This window comes from Cydia splendana, chromosome 2, assembly GCF_910591565.1.
Source record: "Cydia splendana chromosome 2, ilCydSple1.2, whole genome shotgun sequence".
Classification (NCBI taxonomy): Eukaryota; Metazoa; Arthropoda; class Insecta; order Lepidoptera; family Tortricidae; genus Cydia; species Cydia splendana.
The window spans coordinates 22,852,486-22,878,752 of record NC_085961.1 but is presented as its reverse complement, the minus strand read 5'-3'; the positions used below and the strand labels follow the sequence as shown (position 1 = coordinate 22,878,752).

The window sequence follows — 26,267 nt, the reverse complement described above, 5'->3', positions numbered from 1 at the left end:
TTGCCAAGACAAACGTAATTATTTTGTCAAAATGAAGGTTGACAATACAATGGAATGGAAGAGTTCTCTGGGCGGCTTGAGTTGAGCGTATACTTTTGTAAAAATGTTGAAAATTAAGAGTCATGAACTCGTCATGACCAAGGCTCGGAAAAACGCCCGTCATTTTGAAAACATAACCCTGTTCCATACAACAGAGACTTCCTTATAACAATGTCAACGATTAAAAATATTAAAGTATGCCCCAATGACGTCCATAGACTGTGAACGAACATTTTCGACTCATAAATGGGTCCTAAATTATGGTCGGTTATGGCAATTCGTGGATTTGTCTTCTTTGTCGGACTCGGCTTGGTATCGTCCGGCAAAATCGAGACTCAACTACGAATCCCAGCCTCTGCAATAATGGCAGCTAATGCTATTTATCGGCAAATTAACTACAATAGGTTAGTTTATTCAACCAACATTTAAGAGTATGAGCAAAAGAACTTACGTGGAACTTGGGGTTGATGAGTTTGGCGCGCTCGTGGAAGGCCAGCGCGTGCGCCAGATTCACGCCGTCCTCGAACGTGGTCACGTCGCACACCAGCCGCATGCCAAAGTTCGAAGTCGACTGCATGTTGCGGATGTATATCACCGCTTGTTTGCTGCAAACGATTAGGGGTTAACTTTGCTCTATTGAATCTCGTTCTACAGAATTCGATCACCAATTTTTTTTATTTAAATTAATGATTATCTGGTTAATTTTGTATGTGAAAATTGTGAAAGGGCCCTTGTTTAATACCTACCCCACAACAGTTTCAGTAATAATTTTACCCATTTACAGATATTTGCTATATGTGACACTGACAGCATAACAGTATAAAATAGTAGATACACTGTAACGACAAACATGATTATTAAACATAGTTTAATATTCCTTTTAACTGTGAAACTTACTTGTTTATAATATTCTGAATGAGGTAAGAGTCTTCACTGGTCCAAGTGCCACACTTGGGCTCACAGTTAGCCAAGCAGCAGTTGATTGCTAACGGTGGCGGCGATTGAACTCTGCCTGGTTGCAGCAGACGAAGCCTGGGTGTAATAAAAACATAACTTAGATACTTGCACTGCATGCTATTTGAGTGAAGTTTAGCCCGTTTAGGGAAAAGGATCTAATTATCAAACCTAGCGTTTAAAATCTTGAGCTACATCTGGCTAATCAAGGGACCAGGACAATAGGCCTGTTGCAAGTAACAAAGAATCATGGAAATAATGGTTTCAACGAAACATATATGTTAATATGATTCTAAAAAATGGCCCAATCTCAGTATAAACTGAAGGATTATTAATATATTCAATAAAATAAAAGTGCAAAATTCTCCAATCGGCCATTTTTACTGAAACGCCAATCAGAAACGTTCCAAACAGTGACGTCATCAATCCATAACATATTTCTTAGAGCAACATAGACAACCTCATTGACCGAAATCTATACGTGGGCACCAAAGAGTTCGAAAGGTGCAAAAAAAATGTTATTTCGTCACTAAACATTTATTACGTCCAAAAAATATTATTACACGATATAAAGTAGATATCTATTTGTTATTATTTAAATAAAATGCTAAATAATACGATATTTCAACAACAAACTTTTTTAATTATTTGGCTGAATGGAACTATCATTGCCATGTTGGCTGTCGTAACTAGAAAAAATGAAAAATTAAAAAGTAAAAGCGGCGTTCGGTGATTTTCACTCAAAATTTACATGTATCTAAATAATTCATCTTAAACTGCAACCGTGTGAGAGTTTTTGTGTAAAATGAGTTATTGTGATAAATTTTTGTAATGTATTTATCATCCCTAATCGTAATATATGGTGCTGAATTAACAATATCATTCGGATTCAAGGGAAATTCGTAACTGTAAGTATGTAAACAATATCTACCACCCTACCACCAACTAAATGATGACGTCACAAATGGCATGCGAGGCGTTTTCGCGCGAAGTTTAAACTAGCTATAATAAAATGCAATTATCTATGTTAAATCTTATGAGTATAACTGAAATATAGTGTTTTTCGGAACTAATACAAGTGTACCGACGATATTAAAAGGGTTTTCAAAATTTGTCATCAGGCCTATTGTATTTCACTCAATTGATCGGGAGCGTTCAACCCTCGATTGCTCCGAACAGTAATTAAGGTAAATCCCCAGTCGAGTCAATCGCATTCATGATCCCCGTAGGTACAGTGAAACCTGGTTAATTGGCACCTGGATATATGGAAAACCTCAATAATTGCAACCAAAAGTCCGGTCCCGGTCCCTTGAGACCAGCTTGAGACCAAAAGGCCTCTATAATTGAAATTTTGGAATCTCTATAATTAGGATTGTTCATTTTTTTTTAACTGTTCTATTTCGAAAACCATTTCGAGATATGAGGTTTTCAAACAGTTTCCGACATTTGCTGCGATATAATAATTGAGGATTGAAGATATTTCAACAAATATCCTTATGACCTTAGTTTGACCTTTCTCGTTGGCTGAATGTAAAGTCATCGCATAATAAAAGTTATCGGACCATAGTAAATCAATCCGTCACTCACGTAATTGTCAAAGTTATCATTTACTCCAGTAAAGATACGGTTACGTTAAACATTAATTAGTAATAGGCAATTTTTTTTTTATTCCTGTTCTTTAGATCATTTTAAGATACTTTATTTTCGAATCCAACAAACTTTCTGTCCGGAAGTGGGTAAAAAAAATAGTTAAAAAAAAGAGCCGTTCTTGTTTGTTAAAAATAGTAATAGTATTTTTAGTTCGTAAACGTGACGAAAATAATATTTATAATGAGTCGACAATGGAATCAGTCAAAATATTAACACGGAAAATAACTAATTCAATAAATGGCGGGGCCTCACGGATATACGTCGTAACTTGATATAAAAAAAAAGTAATAATTAGGTCTTTGATTGAATTACCATAAAACTACCTCATTAAGGCGCGGTGTGTAGTAAAATAAGCTTTTTTGTCACCATATGTACAGACTTTTACAAGGATTTCATGCATTATTTTCTAGTATGTATAACTTCAGTCCTTGAACTACGTTATTGCTTGTCAGAAACACGACGGCTCATTATTTTCTCGATAGAATCTTAAGTTGAAAACATGCTTAACACTGTCTTTATTTCCTTATGTCAGACGTACTACGACGAAAATGTACATGAAACTTACTTCAGTCAATAGCTTTTAAGTAAATCTTCATTATTGCTTGTCCTTTTATCGATACGTTAATTTCTTCATTCATCATTTTATGAATTCAACATTTTGCCTACTAAATTACACCCTACGCGGCAGTACCTTGCGCCCATTCCTCACGCCAGTACGCCCGTGACCACTGTCAGCGTCGGACCTATGCTAGTTTAGAGGACGGTTCATAAAATGGGTAATCACAGTATAAATATGCAAATATGTTACACACACAATGTTTTTCAACATACTTACGAAGAAAAGCAAAATAATTCTTAAATACGGTGACATTCGTCCGTCATATTGTCATTTTATAACAAGTTGAGCAGCAAAGGCACACACCTATCTAACCAATCCGGAATTCAGTCACGATTGATAAATTGTGTAAACATATTTTAAAAGGCTATTAAATTAATCAATTAATTGAATAATTTTTAAACATAGATATACAGGATTCAAATAGTAGAAGATCCCACATATATGGTCGGCCTTCACCAATCTGTCTGACGGATGAAACTATGAAAATATGAAAGAAAATATGTTCCAGAACATAAATAAATAGGGTTGCCTAAAGAAATATGGTCAAGGCTATTTTTAATTAAAAAAAAATTAATAATTTTTTCGCCAAATTTCACCGATTTGTCTGACGAACGAAATAAGTTTCAATGGAAAGTATACAACTTGTACAACATAAATCAACTAGGTTGCCTATCTTTTTCCGGTCACTATTATGTGGTTGCCGTGTTTAAAGAGGTGATTTTATATCGATAATTGCACTATCTGTCTGACGCTTGAATTATACATTAAAATGATGGTAATTTTATTATAAGTACAATGGTATAGGGTTGCCTGCGATAATCCGGTCACAAATAAGGGTTACCAGGCTTTTAATTAAAATAAGAAGGGAAGACTTTTAGCGATAACTCATAAACGGCTTAACTGATCAAGTTTGTTTTATTTTTATTTGATTGAGGTTTTTAAGCACTATTTTCATGATTTTTTTTCATATTTTTTGGACAAAGTTAGAAGGAAAAACTTTTTTTTTCTTTCTAAACGATTATTTCCGAAATGATTCACTTTATCAAGAAATGTTGTTTAAAGACCCCTATGTATTTTGAAAGGCCTATCTAACGACACCCCACCCACACTATAAGATTGAAACGATAAAAAATTTTTATTGTCACACACATTTTGTTTCTTTCAAAGCGATTATTTCCGAAAATATTCACTTTATCAAAAAATGTTCTTCTAAAACCCCTATTCATTTTGAAAGACCTTTCCAACAACATCCCATACCATAGGGTTGACACGAAAAAAAATGCTCACGTACATTTTGTTTTTCCTAAAATATTTACCTACTTTATCAAAAAATGTTTTCTAAAAAACCGTATTTATTTTAAAAGACCTATCCAACGACATGTCACACTATAGGGTTGAAACATTTCTTGCCCACTTTTCATATAAGAGAGCCACTACCCTATTAAATATGTTTTCTAGTTTTTATTTTACGACTTTGTCAGCGTAACTGATTTGTATATTCTTGTTTCTTGTAAACTAAAAATTTGATTTATGATGAACAATTACGAAAAAACGACGTTTTTTTAAATCGACTTTTTTATATCTTTGTTAACTTTAACAACCCTAAAGTATTGATCGTAACGTAAAAATAATAGTAACCAAATATATTCGAGATATGAGCAAAAATATGAAAAAGGTAAGTACCTTCACCCCCCTCCCCCCTACACCCTCAGCGGCCTCAGCAGCACACCCGCTAAGCTCGAGGACTTTAAGTATGTTTATCTGGACACTGCAAGGTATAACTGTGCCAATTTTCAAAATTATACGAATTATTTCCGCAGTTTTTTTTTATTTTCTTGAGCTATTAACTAATATAACTCGAATGTCGAAGTAGAAGAGTTTTTTGCCATTACCATCTTTAAATGCTTGACTTTTACTCGTCAATTCAAAATTAGAAAAATAGTATGTAATTACAGTTAGAGTTATAATTCTTTTTTGTGAAGATAGCTAATTTTATCTACTTATTGGAGCTATGCATAACTCAATAGTCCCACAAATTATCTTAGCTTTGCTAGCATTCTTCCTTATTTTCAATACCTACTTGCCCGAAATTGACTGCTAGAGTTAGACCAAGTCTGCCACGATTTTGATAGCATAGGTAGTGCAAGTGTTATTCATAATTTCATAGAAGTTTGACGTTTAAAATAACACTTGCACTGCGTGTGCAATCAAAATCGTTGCAGACTTTTCTTGGTCTAACTCTATTAAATTTTTTAAAGTCTATTAGTAAGTACTAGTTTTTGTCTCATAATAATTTGCCATCATTTGACTAGATTCTCAGTTTGTCGCGGTATACACTCATATTGTTTATAATTAATAATTATTCACACTCACCGTCTTACGTAGGCATTTTTAATTTCATTAAGTACTCATCAAAATACGAATTTGCTAATAAATCTTATTCAATATTAATTGCCGGAAAAAATCCCGGAACTGACAATTCAGAATACCGATGTCGTCAGAATAAGGACGTAGACGTGCTGCGCGGGAATGGTGCGGTGCGCCGCGCGGGGCGCCCGCCTGCCCGTTCTACCACGCGTCTGCTTCACCCCCTTGAAAACGTAAAACTCGAGTATAAGAGCGCCTTAAGCTATTTATCCGAGAATCCGACATCAATATTATTTGTATCACTTGTATATATATTAACGCCTTAAACATGCTAGAAAAAATGGTTATAGATATAATTTCTTGCAGACTTTGTTCTGATAACGTTCAAAGTGATATTCAATACATAATCACACAAAAATATGGTCAATGTAATAAATATGTGCATTTTAACAAATTCGCTAAATGAAACTACCAAATTTGAACTCTTTGCGCTAATGCTAAGGATTACACTTCCTTGCGGCGCGCGGGGACAGTTTCAATGCGGGCGGTGGCGGGAGTTCGTGCCAAGGACGCGTGGATAGTATGTAGGTAAGTATGTACTTACCTACAAGTTGCTACAAGTGACAGGCCAATTCGAACGTGCGCGGGCGTCTCGCTCGCACCAAATATTTGTGTGGCCAAGTCTGAGCAAAATGAACGCGCGCGTGAATGATAGCTGATTAAAAATAACTGATATCATTTCCAATATTATTGGTTGATGTTCAAATTATATTCGTAATTATATACGTCAATTATGACCCACTACAAAAATAAAAATTGCGCATGACTATCTATCATTCTTATTTAATTTCAGAATGGCATAGTGTGGAGTGGCATTATAAAAGGAATACTTATTATCGTAGTCATTTGACAGTTTTGGTGACACTTTCACATTCTGTCACAGCGAAGTGTGTAGGCCCACTCTTTAATTTGATATTAACGTCTATCCAACAACTTTGTCAGTAGAAAAAGGCGCGAAATTCAAATTTTCTATGAGACAATAACCCTTCGCGCCTAAGCGTCTGTAGACTTTTTTTTTTCAACAAACGTATTATATTGACTATTTCGTGCTCTTTCAATTCATAGTTTACGTTCCATAATAAGTATAACATAGTAAGTTCCATAATAAGTATAACATAGTATAATAAGAGTCGACGTGAAATATATGTTTACACTTTTGCACCTTACTCCTTTGCAATAAGGCGAAAAGTACGGCTTTAAAATGACAGCGTTTTACACAAAAATAAAACGCTAATTAAATAACTTATCATATTCGGAACCTAAGAACAAATAATATTGAGAGTGGCAACACTGTCGTAGGGGTCTATTCATAAATTTAAGTCATTTCAAATTTGGGGAGGGGGGGGGGGCTCTGGACATCGGATGATGGTAGCATGACGCAGGAGGAAACGGTGTCATTCGAAGCATGATTTTTTGATGATTTTAGGGGGGGGGGGGCGACAAAAATCGTCAAAAATAGATGACGTCATGTATGGACAGCCCCTAGGTCGTATTGTCTTTTTCTAGCATATACCTCCCTCTCTCCCCCACACTCCTACCACACAGGCAGGTTGCTTTGTCAGTTATACAAGACAAATTTTCAAGTCATTGTCTCAAAATTATACATATTTGCACCATGCAGGATTAAAACTTTAGGTTCCGAATAGAGATGCACCGGATATTCGGTTACTATCCGGTATCCTATCTCGCCCTTATTTTAATATCCGGACGGATACCGGATACTAAAATAAGGGTACTAAATAACTATGCTTGATATCGGAATATAATCGTACTCGATTATTATTTTAAAACAATTTAAACGTTCCATTCACTAGCTCGCGCACTAATTTCGTACCTAGTGATAGACCTATATACCGCGCGAAAGTTCATTACGAAACAGGCCAAAACTTCCACAATGCGCACCTGAAAAACCTGAATATTTCCGCCGGCCGAATATTCGGCGGCTGAATACCGAATATTCGGCCTATGGTCAGGCCGTACATCCGGTATCCTGTATGCGGCCAAACAACTATCCGTTGCATCTGTAGTTCCGAATATGATAAGTTATTTAATTAGCGTTTTATTTTTGTGTAAATGCTGTCATTAAACAGCTGTACCGATATTCGGAACATAAGAATAATATTGAAACATGTTTGTTATCGCCTGGTGGTGGGAAGACGCCAAACCAATGTGATTATACATATCCTATGATATACCGTAAACCGGGGTTACTTTGATTTGCGGGTCGACTTTGATAGCAACTTCTCTCCGCTACTAAAGTCCTTGTTTTAACGAGTTGAAAAATAATTTCGCAGTTGTTTTTTCTTTATTGGCAACACTGATAGTTGTTTCACCGCGCAGTAAGCGGATGCGAGTGTAATATTATTATTTCGTCTAGAAAAAAAATATTAATGGCGAGTACGCTTTTCGTCCTGGTTTAATTGGTTGAAAAACTTTGACTGTATTCGTGTCAATAATTAATACATGTAAATTTTATAGTGTCTTAGGTCAATCAGTGTTTATTCGCGAGTTTATAAAAAAATACCTGAATTCGACAACCTCCACATGCGCACGTAACCGGGGAATCCATGGGTCGGGGTGTCTTTGATCACTTATACGTGGTGAAATTGATCAAAAGATTAAAGTAACACCATGAATTATTTTGGCAGCTTACGATTTTTTTATGTATTTTTTTCAGTAGTTATATAACAAATAGGTATCGTTTGAGTCAGTGAAAGAGGTAGAGGTTGTAGAATTATAAGTTTGTAGGTATTGTAGGAGTTGATCTCCGGAACTGCTCATCTGATTTTAAACATTCTTTTACCAGTTTCTATTGTATGGAATTAACTTTCTGGGTGGAAATTGGCTATATTGTATCCTGCGGCTTTGCTTTAGGTATTTTATTATACGTGCGTAAGGCCACCAGCCCAGGGTATTAATTCTACAATAAATAAATATGCATTGTTTTTTTTTTATAGAAATAATGCCAGAGATTACAAATAATATCGGGTAACGAGACTACAAAAAATACCAAGAAGAACAACACTCGCAAACATGGGCACAAAATCTATTCATGCCGCATCGAAAGCATACAATATTTTTATAGAACTTCATACAATAAGTACCTACCTATATAGGCAACATATCAAAAACCCGGGTGTACAGACCAAATTTACTGAAACGGAAAGGCTTGCAATTCAAAAATCTGTTGCTAAGTGCAATGATAAGTTAAATCCCTACGTTATTTATAGTAAATAATCTAATAAGCGCTTAAATTTTTTAATTTGTATCTGTTGGTATGGTATCAAAGTAACCCCACACGTTAAAGATATAAATAACTTAAAAAGTACTTAACCGATTTTATTATTTTTATTTTTTACAGCCTTTTTAGCGGGTCTACTTTAAATTGTCAGCAAAAAAATTAGTGGTTTCAAAGTAACCCCATTCTGAATATAACTTTGATCGCGTTGTTTTTATTTATTTCAGAAAAAAATATAAGTCCTAATTGTTTTTTATTTGGTAGACGGAAAGAAGAGAAAAAACCGATTATTATATTTTTATTTCATATTTTTACGTATATTAGGATCGTCAAAAAATGGTGCCAAACTCTAAAATTGATCAAAGTATCCCCGGTTTACGGTACTTATTATGTGTATGTAATATAATTATATTATGAGTGTTTAATTAATTATGTAGTACGTACACCCTTTATTGTAACACCTGTGAGGAGAGAGATATTTAGTAAAGTATACAACTTGATAGGTACATTTTGTAAAATTAACATTTATTGTATTTATTTATTTATTTCAAATAACAAATTGCACCTTACAGCTAATGCCAAAGCGGCACAATTTGGAACACATTAACAACATAAAGCATTTTTAACATTATTTATAACTATACAATATACAGCTAAGACACATGTATTATAGAATAGAATAGAATAGAAAAACGTTTATTGCAAAAACCATCTACATACAGCACCACACATATAAATTTAAAAAAGAGGATCTTATACACTAAACAGTTTAAACTATTATTAGCTTAACTAACATGCAATAATAATCGTAGTATTGATGCTGCTATAGAGGCTACAAATGGACACCACTCAGCATATGCTCTAACATAATATATATGCTATAGCGCTGGTCTTCCGTGGAGCCCAGGGCAAGAAGATAGCTCAGAACAGTAAAGGCAGTGTCAAAATGTGATTCGGTACTTAATATTTAACACAAATTAGAAACTTATACATGAAGAAAAAGGAAAAGAAAAAAAAAATTGAAATTTGATATGGAAGTGAGTGGGTTGGGAATATGTAAATATATATAAAAGAAGTCAGGCAAGGCATGTATTTAGTATAATATTAAATATAGTGGATCATATATACATAAAAAAGGGAACTCGAATAAATAAAGAATTAAAATAATATAAAATTTGTGAGTTGGTAGTTGTAAATCGGTTTATAGAAAAGGCAACGATCGACGGTTTTAACCAACAAAAAATATACATTATGCACAATATCACGCCGGAAGTAAGTAAAATATACCTATGAAATGATTTAACTAAGATGCATGGAACGCTAAGAACACGGCAGTTGCAAGCTGAAAAGATATTGTTTAAATTTAAGTTTAAAAGTGTGTAATGTTTTTGAGTTACGTATTGGAGGGGGTATGTTGTTCCAGCATTTCGTGGCATTTCTATTCTATTCTATTCTATTCTATTCTATTCTATTCTATTCTACAATATACAGCTAAGACACATGTATTCATTATGGTATGCTACTCTTAGGCATCTCTCTTTCTAATATCCTCTTGCACTTTCACATCTCTATTCCGGATCGTTTTTATTTGCTAGATAATTTAATGGACAACTATAGTACATTGTAGGAGAGGACGGAAAACCGCTAAAAGATGGACGAGTGAGTTTGAGGGCCGACACGTTGGTGGTGGCCCTCGAATAATACGACTCCATCTTTAGCGTTTCCGGCCGAGGCATTACATAGTGCTTTTCACGACTACTGCGAGGAAATAAGGAAACATTTGGATAACTATAAGTACTATCCCGCGATTTCTCTGGTAGCAAATTACTAGCCACTGCCTGTGCTGTCTCTTGAATTTCGGTAGGCGTCAGCGTAAGAATATCATTTTCTTCACTAGAAGAACTCATTTTTATAGCGAGCGTAGATACGTGTTTCTTATATTTTATAGTACTATCCAATTCAGTGAGAATTTTCCGATCCCGCCTTTTTTCTTTTTTATCACATTTAAGAGGCGTTTTTATGTTGTTTGCTTTTCAAACCGACTCTAAACTTAGAAGCGATTTTGCTAAAAAACCACAAACAGCTACAAAAGTAAAAAACACCTTAAGCGTGAATCGAATGAACTGACTGAATGAATGAATAGTTTGACATTTCGTTTTTTTTTAAACAAGAAATTGGTCCTATAAATAACCTAAATTTATTTTTGAAGGAAAAAGTTGCGCCAAAAAAGACCTTTTATTGATTTTTATGTTTTAAATTATACTCATTGCTGTAGCGAACTGTCACCAATGACAGATGATGATAATAATGAAACATTGTAGTAGTGGTGGTTCAGGTGCTACAGCTATTGCCTACTTTCCAGCTTGGTTTTAGACCATCTATTGCCACATTTCCGAACAGTGGCGTGAAAAATTTAATTATTTATTTCACACCAGCTCGGAAAGGCTTACTTTGCACTTCAAAAACTGAGAGCAAAGTTTCATTTTATTCACAAGTAAGGCAAAGGAATCAAATGCAAATTTTGAGTTGTTTTCTTATGTTTGCTGGTAGAATTGACGTTTAAATCATAAATATTTAATAAAATTCATTTGTATTTTATTTTGTATGATATTTTTACATTTAATATTTGCTTTGGGTTGGTGTGGTGAAACATTTTGTGTTTCACTTGGGGCAAATTTTGTTTAACCCTCGTGCTTTGAAACCCTCGCAACGCTCAAGATTCCGTTTCGAATGTTTTACTTGCTCCAGTATCAATATTAGCACGAGCGGTTAAACAACAACTTTGCCCCCTTGTAAAATAAATAACTATTTCAATATAGTCAGCTAAACTGAGGTACAAATTCAAAAAATCACCAGCAGTTTAGCTTCACGACCTTCCAGATGGAAAAACAGCAAGCCAATGACTTGAAAATTTGCCTTGTATAACTGACAAAGCAACCTGCCTGTGTGGTGGGAGTGTAGGAGCGAGGGACGTATATGCTAGAAAAGGGCAATACGACCTACGATAGTGTTGCCACTCTCAATTAGAAATGCAATGGATAGTTGTTTGGTCGGATACCGGATATTTGGCCTGACCGTCGGCCAAATATTCGGTATCCGACCGCCGAATCTTCGGCCGGCGGAACAATAAAAAAAATAAAAAATCATTTATTTCAGACCTTGGTTCATACACTTACACCAAAAAACTAATTAACTACAAACTAAATTTAACAATACCTACATTTCGGTTTTTAGGTGCAATTTCATTTCTGATCAAATCGGTCGATTTGATCATCCCGTCTGGACTTCACTTAACAGCCGTAACACATTACCGCGCCGTTCAGGGTCACGGTGCGCCAAACCATAGCCTGATGTCATGTAGGTATGTATAATGTACTTAGTCCAAAATTATGTTATTTATATGCATTAAACGTTAAAGGGTGGATTTCATCACCAAAAATTTCACCATACAAAAAAATATATTTTTTAAATGTTTAATTTAACACGATTCTAGCTGGGTAAAGTAATAGGGGGCTGTATATTGAGGATATTTATGGTATTTATACAATCATTTGTGGCTTATATAAAAACGCAAAATAAAAACGCAAGATGGTGATGACAATCATGGTATGGTAATGACTCTTTTATAGACGGTAATGACACTGCATGTACGGTAATGACGATTTGGGAACGAATTTATATATGTATTAAAAACGTATTAAAAAAACAAAAACTTTTTTTAATTGTAAGGCTTTAGAACTTTAATAAACATTACAAATAACATGTTTTTGAACATAAGACTAGCTACATAAATTATTTTTAGAAAATTATAAAAAATACATTTTATTCATATAAATAAATATATAACAAGTATTTTTATTGTATAATTTTAAATACTTTATATTCCGAAATAGGCAATTTATGTATTCATTTATTTTTTTGGGTTTTTTCAATGTTAAATCATATTAACAATATTGTACTCTTATTATCAGATTAAACCCGCATCTTCTTTTATCTACTGCATAACTTGGTATTTATATCATATTATAAAATTGCTGGTTTACCAGTGAGCTTAATTTTTATGATATATTACTTTTTTTTGATAATTTGATTCATTGCATAAGTTTGTATTTTTGTTATTTTATAAATTAACTTTAAAAATAGCTATAATTATTTAAATCCATATATATATTGTTTAATAGCTAAACATTAATATATAATCAGTGTTTTATAAGTTGCAAGACCCCTACTTGTAATGCATGTCATAAGTTACAAAATGTTAGGTATTGGGTCCGGTGACTACCCAATGGTATAATTATTAATTGCTGTAATTATATACATCAATTAATATAATATTATCAAAAAACATAAGGCCATTACGATAGTGAGCCAGTACCGTAGCCTATGGTCGCTTAAAACTTAATATATGTTGCTTGTTTAAATACTTTGTTTTAACACGACTAACATGCAATTACAGACTCTAAGTTGCACGATTTACATTATTAGATAATAAAAAATAAACATTTGTATGTTCTAAGTTCTAAGTGACCTAAATTTTGCCTACTTCAGTCAAAATGTTATTTAAAACTAACCATCCTCTAGTGTGAAAAAAATAGTCATATCTTCTTCTACATTTATTCTACATTTATAAGGTAGACATTATATAGTGTTAGAAGACATAGAGAACGTTTTTCAAACATACAGCTTAATTTCATAATGAATTATAGCAAAATAACTAGAAATTTTTCTGAGAACCGTCATCACCATACACATGAAATCATCACCGGTCGTCATTTTTTCCCGGTGATGATGGGTATGGTGTTGACGATTTGAGAGTTTCTTGTTTTTATTTCTAGAATACGAATAATAGTAGTTAATGTCTATGCTACACAATAAACTTCGTGTAGTTTGCCATTCATTTCAATAATTATTTCTAATATATCATTTGTAACTTTTTTAAACCAAAGCATAACGGTGATGATGCTCTGTTGTGACAAACTACGTTTTACAAATTTGTTCGTAATATTTCTCACGATTCAATGATGTGACTTTATAGTGAAATCATTTTTGGCATTCTATATTAAAGTGAAAAATAGGGCAAGGACCTTTAGCGGTATTTCGTTGTTCATACACGGAGATAAGCTCACATTGACATTACCATGACGGTGTTGACGAATATTCGTGACAAAATTTTAAATATTTTTAAATGTACTTTCTCGGTGAAGGAATTATTGCATATTTTCCCATGTGTTAAACAACAACATGGAAAAGATATAAGTAAAAGAAAAATCGCAATCGTACGATAGGTATGCTATAATTTTCACTGCAAACAATAAGGTTCCGATTTTTCCGGTAGACGGTGATGATTTTAGACACATAAAACATTTTATATAAAAAAAACTATTAAGTTATTGGAGATGGTAATTGAAGGAACATGAAGATAATAGTTCTTAAAAACATATAAAAAAGTTGCAACTCGCACAACCCACTAGTTTTTTTTATAAAGACCGAACCATAAGTTTTCGCAGGATTTTGAAATCCACCCTAAATCTGAACCAATTCGATTACTATTCTATAGTGAAACACATTCAGCTTGACTAGAAAAAGCGCGGCAAATTTAAAACATGTATAAGTAAAAAGCATTTAACGTTTCAATAGCGCTCAGAGACCTGACTTTTATCTCGATATCGTAATTTTCTAGCGACAAATCCATTATCTATACAAAACTGTCGCAAAAATGTTATCGCTTCTATATCGTGGTACAGGATAGGATGGAGCCATATACTTTACTACTTGCTTGCAAGTATCGTAATTAAACAGTGCTAAGTAGTTAAATACGCGCAATGTATTTTTATGTCATAAATAATGTATTTATTTAATGTTAATTTAGTATTAATTATAGTATGTATATTGTTTTATCAACAAATATGAATAATTGTAGTTAATTTACCAATAAAACATAATGTATACGGCCACAAATAAAATATTAAATGCTTCTAAAGGCTGTTTGGTTATTTCTACATGGAAACGAAGTCATTTCAAATTATAAAAACATTAACTGAACACCTTATTGCCGCCTGCAGTCACCGCTCGCCGCTCAGCTATCCGCTGTCGTTAATACCACGGCCTTACGTTTTATGACACTGAGTCGCGTCAGGGGAGCGACACGGTTCGGTGCGCTTGCGTTCAGTCGAGTTTTGGAATATTACTGCAAATTTTTGTTGTTTGTTAATTTGTTGGTTATTGTTGTTTGTTAATTTGTTGGTTATGGTGTCGACTTTTATTGCCCTAGTCGCCAAATGATGTTACTAGTGAAATTTTAACCGACACCACACGGTAAAAATAAGTTTCACAATAATTACTTAATTAAAAATCGAATAAAAACGGTATTTCTAATACATAACTTATATTTTTTGCTATTCAATTAAAGAGAGTAACAAAATCCTAACTCAATTAATTAGTGCAAATATTTTAAGGTTTGCGATTCCTGCTCGGCCTTGCGTCGCAAGGTGCCCGGTACCACTGTATTGCAGCAATAACTAGAAATGCTTACTTTGGGGAACATTAGCAACTGTCGTTTTTGATAATTACATTTTAGTGGTGAGGGGTGGTACTTAAATGACCGCTATTGAAATTCTAAATGGTTTAAACTTATAGGCGCGAAGATTTGATTTCCCTAAGAAAATTTTAATTTCGCGTCTTTTTCTGCTATCAAATTGGGTGTGTGTCAGTATAATAGCCCTATATAATTGGCCTATTATTGTATTAAATTTAACGCGCACGCAAAGACGGAAAGCCTGCAATTACGTAAAATTAACTTTCTTATTTACAGCACTCTTGCCCAGATTAAAGCTGATAATTAGTTCGAATCTAGTCTCCCATATTTTTTACGTTCACTGGTACATATGTTTTGACCGAGTAAATAGTAAATATACTAAATACTTTTTTAAATATTCGCGCTCGGGGCGATGGAAGTTTCATCGTTCCGTCGCCCCGCTCCATGCAACGACCAATCGCGTTAGCTCGCTGGCTCGTGCGCGGCAACTTTAAAGCAACGATAACGTTTTTGATGGTTTTTTGTGTTACGAATCATATTTCAAGCCGATTTTTACAGTATTCGACGAAAGAGAACTCATAATAAAAATCCCATATGATATTGATCTATTACCATTTTTAACCAGGCAATTAATGCACAACCCCATAAAACCTCCCATACGGTATTATTTAGTGTACGATTAAATTGCAACGCTTGTACTTATTGTAATTTGGAAATAATGAGAGAAAAAATAGCCTATTACCATTTTTGAGGACGGAAATATACTGAATTTAATAATAACCGTAGGTTACTTACTTTAAATGTAGGATACAGAATTATTTTTTATGTGATTCATGCTTAATGTCATAAAGCAAATATTTCTCTATGAGTATAAATTTAAAAAATGTTATTAATATTTTTTATCAACTTTCTGTGATTTTTTATATTTTTACATTTTTTTTTAAATACCTAAATGTAATATATTTATTTGGATTATGTGTCGACGTAATCACTAGATTTATTATCTGTCCCATACACCGAAAATTTCAGCTATTACTAATTATTTCCATTCCGCCATACTAGCCGAGCGTACCTTTCTTGGCCTAATTGTCATAATGAAATTTTTCAGTTAAACCGCTGCGCTGGTTTGTTATGATTTGATTTATAATTGATACCTAAACAGTAGTTTTCGTTGCTTAATATATCAAAGACCTTGTTCCTACGTGTGGGAATGATTCACAAAAATAATTGTTCGAATCCGCGAAGACCTACGACGTGAAACATGGTGCCGTGAATTGAACTTGGAATACCTATCTACTTACACACAGTATTGCTGTGAGGATCACGTCGATGTAAGTATAAAATTAATATTATTTTACTACAATTATTTAAAAGCTCACTTTGTAGGTAGGGTCGCGGGGACCTATGTGTTTTCTGTGGTAATGTAGCCAGAGTATATAAAGGCAAACCGTTAAACAGAGATGGTGCCTACTAGAAAGAAACACTATACAAGAATACATAGTCATACTCAAAATTCAGCCTGAAACTGCTTTAAAAAGATATCATTTCTAATTTCCAGGTACATGTTGCAGTTCAAGCTGCTGATATCATGGTGGACAAGACTTAAGTTAATAGTTGTGAATAATAAAACATGTTTTTGTTTACCTACTTTTTTATTAATTTAGGAAATATATGTATATATGTTTCCCAAAAAAAAGTAACTATACATATATGTATGTTCATCATGTTCTGCACGAGCAGCTGACAATGATGGCTTCTTGTTGACGAACCAGAAGAGAAGTGTATGGTTTGTTATTTACTCTGTTCCCAGGCATTATTTACTGTCGTAAAGTATTATGACGATTAATATGACGTTCGTTTCGATACAAAATGCTCAACTTTGTTCAGGGCCCAAGTGCCTTAACAAAATCAATCTCCTTCATACATTACGTATCCCACAGCCGTATCTAAATAGGAATCACATGATGACCTGAAATTATAGGATATAATTAGCAAAATTGGCATGTACCTAATATAGTACAATATCCAAACAATGGTGACAAGCCGGTTGAACCCACTGGGTGCTAAGCTACCTTAGCAATGGACGCTTATAACGATTTTATGAATCCAATCATCTTACGAATCGAATCAGTTAAAAAATATATGATGTAACTTACATTTGTATTTTTGCTCCCCTGATTTCAGCCAAGTTATGGTTGGAGTTGGATGCTATATGGATACATACTCCAATAAAACTAAGTTATATTATATAACTTAGGCAGATTTCTGGAATCAGCTTTCACAAATTTATAGCGTAGGTATTATGAAATTATTGATTTAGGGATTCAAAATAAACGAGTTTTCCAGACGATATTATTTATAGAAACGCGTGACACTGACATTGTAGACAGGTGACATTACAATCAATTGACAATTACAACTATTTTTTTAATGTTTGTTATTGCTTGTGCTTTATCAAATCAGCCACTACATGTAATTTACGAGAAGTCGTATCTCATATTTTCAATAAATTATAAATAATCAACCGAGCCGTGAATTAATAAATCATTCAAATTGGTATCTTAAATTAACCTATATTTTCAGAAAATAAAATAAAAATGGGGGTCTAAAAAAAATGAACAATCCTAATTGCAATTTAGATTTTAGTGCTTTTCGTAATTTTGCCTCTGTAATTGACCACATCGCAACTAGGACCTCTATAATTGACACTGTGCTCTTCTTTTTACCTCTATTATTGAAGCGAGTCTTACTTATTACCTCTGTAATTGAAATAATGTAGTTGTAGACAGCAGAAACAATACTTTAATAGCAAATATAGCAATGATCATTTTATTTATATCTTCATCCAGAATTCAATGTATTTATTGGGTAACTATCACAGCCTGTAGTTACTAGGTGAAATAGTTTTGATTAAATCAAAAACAAAGTATGCTTTTTACATTCTTATAAAACTTTCTTCTACAATTCAAGGGAATTTTTTAAACCCAAATGATAAGAAAATAAAGTAGTAATTAATGTAGTGTAAAAGTGCAAGTATAGACAGAAGCAATATATAGACCAGAAACCCAGAACGTAAGCGTGTAAATCTACTTTCAATGGTTATTTGCACCTCCATAAAAGAAATTTGTCAGAACGCAACCTCTATTAATGAAAACCTCTATAATTGACACAACGATTTTTTGAACCTCGTTAATTGACATGACCTGCTTAAATGAAAAACCTGGTTAAGTGACAAAAAATGGCCGGTCCCTTGAGATTGCAATTATCCAGGTTCCACTGTATATCTATTCGCTAGGTGCACGACTGGTGCTGCCCTCATTTTATTGGCTTTTCTACGATAATTCTTATAAAGTAAAATTAGTTCCAACGGCTGCCGCTAGTAAACTTCCTTAAGATTTCGTGTGTTTTTGACAACCAGCGCCACTTCTCCCTCCGCCGACTTCGCACCTTGCCAATAAATAATAAATAAACGTCACTTGTTAAAACGGGGTTCAAAAGGTTTTTTCACTTCTCATGCTCAAAAAGTGCACCTTTATGTCGTGCGTAGACGACATAAAATCGCATTATATGCTCTAGAGCATAAAGTAAAATCATCTATTACGACCCTTATTGACTTAGCAATAAAGTCCAAATTCTGCCATACAAACTGCCAGCTCTGCCGGCGCGCCCCCGACCGGGGCTCTCCCGATCGGCGTGCCCCGCGCCTCCGACCGGACCAAGAACAATTTTCTTTAGTCTTGAATAAATACGTTAAAATAACCTAAAATATTTGATTTTTTGTATATTTTCCTCGCAATCGAAGTGAAAAGCAGAGTGTACAACAAGGGCATAAATGTCCACTTTTACCCTCGTCTACTATTTTGGTAAAAAAAAATTGCCTCGGGTAAAAATGGGTCACTTTATGCCCTTGTTGTACAATCTACTATTATTCCAATGCAAAAACGTTGTAATTTCCAAGAATTGAGATAAGGAGCTTACTTATGGGCAGGAACGACTTCGGTGCTTCCAAAGTCGATACAGAACACGGTACATATCGGCTTGTCCGGGTTCTTGCGGTCGATGCTGACGATGCGGCAGCGCTGCCACATGTTGTCGGTTTTGTTGAACGCCAGGTACAACTTGCCTGAACAATGTTTTGTAACTTAATGTTAATCTCAGAGTGAACATTAACCACATTAAAGTGAAGTAACCAAATAATTCACAACGTTAAATAACAATATAGTGTAATCTCAGTAAGTAAGTATTTTGTCTATTTGCCTTTGTCTCAACAACATAAAATTGTTGTCCTCTGTAAATAGGTATGGTGGTCTGGTGGTTTCAGTTTAATTTTTAGATAAGTCATGGATATTAGGGTGGAGTGTCGTTGTATGGGAAACAATAAAAAATTTATTATTTAATGTGGAACCGGTACAAAGAGTTGCAGTTTGTCATGTTGATTATTGGATATTACATAGTACTATCAGAATACCAGCGCTTCGGCAGCAATGCTGCAGCACATGCTGAGTCGGCGCCTTTTCGCGACTACACAGTCGTGACAAAAAAAATCCTAGTATGTAGTTAGTAATTAGTTTAGTATAGTACTTAGACATAAGTTTTGGTTTTATTCATATCATAAGTTTAATTTTTTTGTCACGATAATGTTTTGCAATAAAGTTGTTATCTATCTATCTATCTACTTGCCTTCTGTAATATGCGCTATGGATGGTTTAGGCGAGGAGACAGAGTTTTTGAACTCTCGGAGCATTTCTTTGACCACGGTTTGGTGACAAGCTCGTTGGACATAAAAATTATGAGGATCTACGATATGTGTGATGTATATCATCTCCTGAGAACCTGTAAATTAAATATATTATTCAAAGACACAGCTCTTACGTAAAATGTAGCGAAAAATATATTACAAATAGACTAAGGCAAAAATATTAGTTGTGTTGAATGCCAAAATGAGGGTAAACTAACTACAGTAATTAAACCAGTACCTTCGTGAAGTTGTTTTGGAACTCTGCTTTCTGTAAATGGGGACACTGGTTGTACGACAGGCCTACTCAAAGCTTCACCTGTAACAAAAAATGCAGCGATATTGATTGTGCAAGATGTAAACTGTAAAGTCTTAATTGCAAGAGTAAAATCGTACCCCTTAGTGACGAGTCGCTCCCAGCCGTCTCGACGGATTTGATCGACGACGTCGACGCACTTGCTACTGAACATCGGGGTTTGTTGGTAGAACGGCATTGACTTACTGAATCTAGTGGCGTCGCTAACGTGTGACGAGTCGCTCCCTGCCGTCCCGACGGATTTGATCGACGACGTCGACCCGCACTTGCTACTGAACATCGGGGTTTGTTGGTAGAACGGCAATGACTTACTGAATCTAGTCGCGCCGCTGATGTGCGACGAGTCGCTCCCGACCGTCCCAACGGAGTTGATCGACGACGTCGAGCCGCCCTTGCTACGGAACATTGAGGATGAGTCATAGAAAGGCATCGACTTTGGTGGCGGTTTGACCTTTTCCGGTTTCTGCTTAGCCTCTTTCTTTTGACGCACATCTGAAAAAAAGTAAATAGTATTAAGTCTAGTTTGAGCGAATACCGATTCTTAAATGGTGTGGCTGTTTTCGTTAGTTTAAGGCTAGAAACCTTAGAGGTTTTATTGAGCTCTTTAAATTTTGAGCTCTAAATTCAGGACACAGGGTCCGGCCCATGAAGCCCTGCGAAAAGGAAGGTCTCTACGTGGCCTTCAGGTAAAAAGTTTCGAGATACCTGTATTAACTGATCAAAGCACAGTGTAGAACATCTTAGGAATATGTCATCCAAAATCAGAAAGCTGCAGTAACATTTTTACAAGTCAAGCTTGACCACTTGTAAAATGCTGATTCAGAATTATAACTGCATGAAATTGGCTTCACTTTCGTTATATCAATAATTCAAGGAGCAAACCTTTAGGGAGTTCAGGCGGATATACTGGAGCGACCGGCACTGGGGGTATCTCGGTTCCCTCTTCCAATTCCGCCGTTGAGATCAAACTGTAGCCCGATTTAACATTCCCTTCCAAATGTATGTAATCGCTAATTAGGTTACAAACATCGTCATTGACAGCCACACTGGAAAACAGACAAAAGTTCACTAAACAGAACAACAAACCTACATGTAGAATAATCACACACGGCAAAATATGTATTGCTTACTTCAAACTCTCATTCTTGAGGTTGCTTTTGTTCAAATACCATGGCGATTCAGCTATCTGCTTCGCATCTTCCAGTAAAACGCACAGATTCAACTGGAAAAAAAATAATGTTATGTTAGTCATGTTTCGCGTTACTCAAGTGGAAACTGTAGTATATAAAGTGTGCAGGCTTGTCGAGCGCGAAATGTACAGTCGCGTCAGTCGTTCGTTGTCAGAAATTATGATAAAATATGGTGTGTTGATCGTAATTATCGTATTAGAAAATGCATTTTCATGTTTTTTGTCTTAAATCATCATAATATTTATATAAATGTATGTGGGTACTTTATTTGCCTTTACCTGTTTCATTTTCTTTTTATCCAGTGAGAGAGTCATGGTATTAATCACTTCTTTAGCTTTTTTGATTGTTTTTGTGACATCTTCCTTTACCTTATAGAGAGATTCTTTTTCACCACACTTCAACTTAGTAATAATTTCAGTGACTTCAGTCTTATGTTTTTGTACTATGGAATTAAGTTTTGAAAAATGTTGCTCAACCGTGGCAATCATTTGTGTCAGTTCTGAAGCCGATCCAGTCTCGTTCTCTATGTTATATAACAGGTGCCCTACATCCTGAAATGTTCAAATAGGTATTAGTATTGAAACACTTATTAGTTTTAATCACGCGAGTAATGAATTAGCTGTAACTTGAGAACTTACCACGGCTGTTTTGGTAAGTCTCCTAAAGGTTTCATCTACTTTTGGAAATATCCCATTTAGGTCTTCCAGAAACCCTTCATTCTGAAAGTAAAAAAAAAATTAATAACAGCGCCATCTATTGCAAAATGTCTGCAGCACTATGTATAATTGAGGTTAACGCCATCTAGCGTTATTTCGTCGCATTACTTGAAACCCCTAAGCACATCACTACTCAAGTTATATTAACCAGTTAGAGGGAAACTCACTAGATGGTATTTAAATCAATAAAGAAAAACTCAATGACATGTAACAGTTTTTCGATCAGGTCACGTGTCCGTCTTACGTCTTACGGTCACGTGACACCTGTTACGAGTTTAACGTTTTTTCCCCATCACAAAAAGTGTACATCGCCGCTAAAGATGTTTTCACTTCAAAAAACATTTGTCATTAAGTCATTCATATACCAAGCGTATATTCATATTCATAACGAGAACAGACTGTAATAATTAAAATGATATAGCTCACCACTTCTTGCATGGATGCTACATTGTGGTTCTTACAAGACTTTTCACCTCCCACCATGAGGCAGTCCATACAAATAGACTTCTGACAGTCCTTACAGAAATAGTCAAGTGTCTTGTCATTGTGAATTTTGCATTGGTTGGCATGGATGAAGGGTTCTACAATAAATATGTTATTACATGATATGTTGAAAAAACAAAAATACCGGGCAAGTGCGAGTCGGACTCGCGCACGAAGGGTTCCGTACCATAATGCAAAAAAAGGCAAAAAAGAAAACGGTCACCCATCCAAGTACTGACCCCGCTCGACATTGCTTAACTTCGGTCAAAAATCACGTTTGTTGTATGGGAGCCCCACTTAAATCTTTATTTTATTCTGTTTTTAGTTTGTTGTTGTTATAGCGGCAACAGAAATACATCATCTGTGAAAATTTCAACTGTCTAGCTATCACGGTTCGTGAGATACAGCCTGGTGACAGACAGACGGACGGACGGACGGACGGACAGCGGAGTCTTAGTAATAGGGTCCCGTTTTACCCTTTGGGTATGGAACCCTAAAAATGGCAACACAAATGTAACTATTGATGTTTCATCAGACAGTTTCCAATATTAGGAAATTTCCACTTGGAAAAATTTCGGAATTTTATCTTTTATTATAGGAATAAAAACTTTCCATTTCCAAAATGAAAATTTCCTTCATTTCCTGTGAAGTTTTCTTTAAATTTCCGAGAGCATTTCCAACTTCTTGGAAACATTCCACAACTTGCATATCTCTACTTGTAACAGAACATTGATAGACCTTATCTCATTGCAAAGACATTTATGAATAGCATTTATGAAAAGGCAATGCGTCGCCCGCATTGCCTCGGGCTAGGCATGTCTACACCTGCCGTTTTGTGCGCGAGGACATTGCCTCGCGCGTATGCTCGCTCTGTGGACCTGGCTACTGATGATAAATTATCTTGAGTTAATTTACATGTCCAGGTACATAGACTACATGCACAGTAACAATAAACAAAAATCAGTATCTAATCTTAAAACAACATCAGAAAGAGAAAAACTTAATTGCAATGACGCCAATGACGTAAGGTTTATTTTGCTTTACCTCTGAGAACAGTTTATTGGCTATATTATGCACACAAATAGTAAAATATTAGCAAAAAAATATTAATGCTGTTGTTAAGCCCCCTCCAGACTATGCGCGTGAATCGCGGGCGAAGCCGCGAATGCGAGTGTGGCGTCGATTTCGCAGATTGTTCACGCCTTCGCACCTTGTTCTCCGTTTTTTGTCGGTATTTCGGCCCGCGTCAAAGGAGACGCGAAGCGCGAACTTGAAAGACTCCACATACACACTATTTTGGCTCTTCTGTTGCAAGATAAATATTAATTATATTATGATTATATTAAATTAAGCAGCTATATTTTACGGTTTCACAAGAAAACAAAATGAAAGAACAGCTAAATCACATATGATGACATAGATAACTAACAGTTAAACTCGATCAGCTGGTGCTTTTCCGCCATCTTGCCGCAAACCAAACTGCGAAATCGCCGTGAAGTGTGCGAGTGTGGAGTCTTACGTCAACTTCGCGATATGTTCGCTCCGCGACGTCGCGCCGCGATTCACGCACGTAGTCTGGAGGGGGCTTAACATTGTTTCTACTTTTATACTTGCCTATATTTTGAAGAACATGTGTTTTGAAGACTACAAAATTTTTGTGTGTCTTGTTGAAGCAGTTTTCACATAATATTGTTTGGCACTGTTGGCACATTTTAGTGGTAAATTGGTGGCACTCAATGCATTTTCCTGAAACATGAAAACCAGGTTTAAAAAATGTTTCATAATTATTTTAACTCATAGCTAAGACTACATGTACTCAAAATATTGAAAAAAATACCTGTTGTGTAGTCAGTATTCTGTATAATAGACTTGAGATCCACAAAATAATTTTCACTGTGATCATTTTTACAATCAGCTTCCTGCAAAGTAAATCATTTTCCAATAAAAGCTTCTTGTGTGTTGTACTTTTCCATATTAGGACAAAACTTACTCCAAATGTTTAAATAAATAGAGAAGAAAATGATTTCTTACCATCATAAGTTCCATCGTGATTTCTCCAAACATGGACATGTTGACAGGAAACATTTTGTAAAAGTCCCTTTTGTTTTTCACCAGTTTGACCGGGTCACTTATTGTCATCTCTGGGCTTTGGTGGCACACCTTGCACTCAATAGGCTCGGCAAATTTGATGATGCTTTGAATGCATGTCTCACACATGGTATGGCCGCATGTCAAGAACAAGGGAATGTTCCCTTTTAGATGTGACCCAATACCTGTAAATGATTCATAGTATTACTAGTAATACAGAATTACACAGCAATACCTATCCAGCATCAATTATTTTGCCATACAATTAAATAAATCAATTTCATAGTAGTTTCCGATTATATATGATTTTTGTACCATCCATTATTATGGCAGGTATTTGAACACAATCTGCATTTTTGGGCCTTTATAACTAAAAACCAGTGAGATATGTATACATTTCCTAATATCTAATTAGGGTAATCTGTGATTCATGTTAATCAATCAATCAATCAATCAATCATTTATTTCAGGCATAAAAGCCCTTATAATTTGTTAGTAATACAATATAAATTAATCTTAATATGCTAATGTTAGTACTTAAGTACAAAATTAAAATAGAATAAATTAAAGTAGAAATAATTATATTAATGAATCAGCTAATAGCTTTTTTCATTTGGCTTCTATGATTAGTGTTGACTACGACTTTTATTTACATTGTGAAATTTATGTATTGCATCTCAAGAGATTGAGATTGCATTACCTAATATATCTGGGTTCTAGGTATCAAATCTCAAGTGCTGATAAACTGAGTAAGTTGCTGATAAGTTAAAACAACAATGAAGTTGTAATTTAAAATGTCTTTGTCTAGTCAGCATTTCAGATACGTAAAACATCCAGAAGGTCAGATTTGAATCCACCAAATTACTAGGATTATGATATGATCGATTATGATATTTTAATTAACTTTAATTTTCTGGTAAGTGCCGGCTTTATTCGACTACCTATACTGATTTTAGAAGGATACCATTTAGTATAGATCTAATGAAAAATATTGAAGCAAGTTCAACATTTGATTTAAAACAAACAAAATATGTACTTACATGTTACATTATAAAGTTGACTGCAGTTCGGACAAGACTTTTTGATATTTACGTCCATGATGTAAATTTTTCGATTCGATAGTATCAGTTTACTTTTATTATTAACATTATACTATTAAATCATTACGAATTGTCTAGAAAAGAAATAAGTTTTCTTAGATAATAACGCTAGTCGCTATCTTAAACCGTATAAATATTACTATTCTGCAGAATAATTTTCGTCGGACCGCACACGCC

General features: G+C 34.7%; 1 protein-coding gene across 1 annotated transcript in view; it reads right to left on the bottom strand.

Moving 5' to 3' along the window:
* The window catches only part of LOC134806033 (RING finger protein 17-like), a 36,942-nt gene extending 10,679 nt beyond the window's left edge, over positions 1–26,263 (bottom strand). The window contains exons 1-15 of the mRNA XM_063779242.1: positions 26,031–26,263; positions 24,934–25,175; positions 24,740–24,821; positions 24,517–24,648; positions 22,846–23,000; positions 22,342–22,422; positions 21,982–22,254; positions 21,644–21,735; positions 21,396–21,559; positions 20,826–21,005; positions 20,439–20,516; positions 20,143–20,295; positions 19,441–19,585; positions 937–1,071; positions 491–644 (exon numbers count right to left, since the gene is read on the bottom strand). Of these exons, the coding sequence (XP_063635312.1) occupies positions 491–644; positions 937–1,071; positions 19,441–19,585; positions 20,143–20,295; positions 20,439–20,516; positions 20,826–21,005; positions 21,396–21,559; positions 21,644–21,735; positions 21,982–22,254; positions 22,342–22,422; positions 22,846–23,000; positions 24,517–24,648; positions 24,740–24,821; positions 24,934–25,175; positions 26,031–26,088 (2,124 nt within the window). The 5' untranslated portion in view covers positions 26,089–26,263. The remainder of the gene's footprint in view (positions 1–490; positions 645–936; positions 1,072–19,440; positions 19,586–20,142; positions 20,296–20,438; positions 20,517–20,825; positions 21,006–21,395; positions 21,560–21,643; positions 21,736–21,981; positions 22,255–22,341; positions 22,423–22,845; positions 23,001–24,516; positions 24,649–24,739; positions 24,822–24,933; positions 25,176–26,030) is intronic.
* Positions 26,264–26,267: the final 4 nt, after the last annotated feature.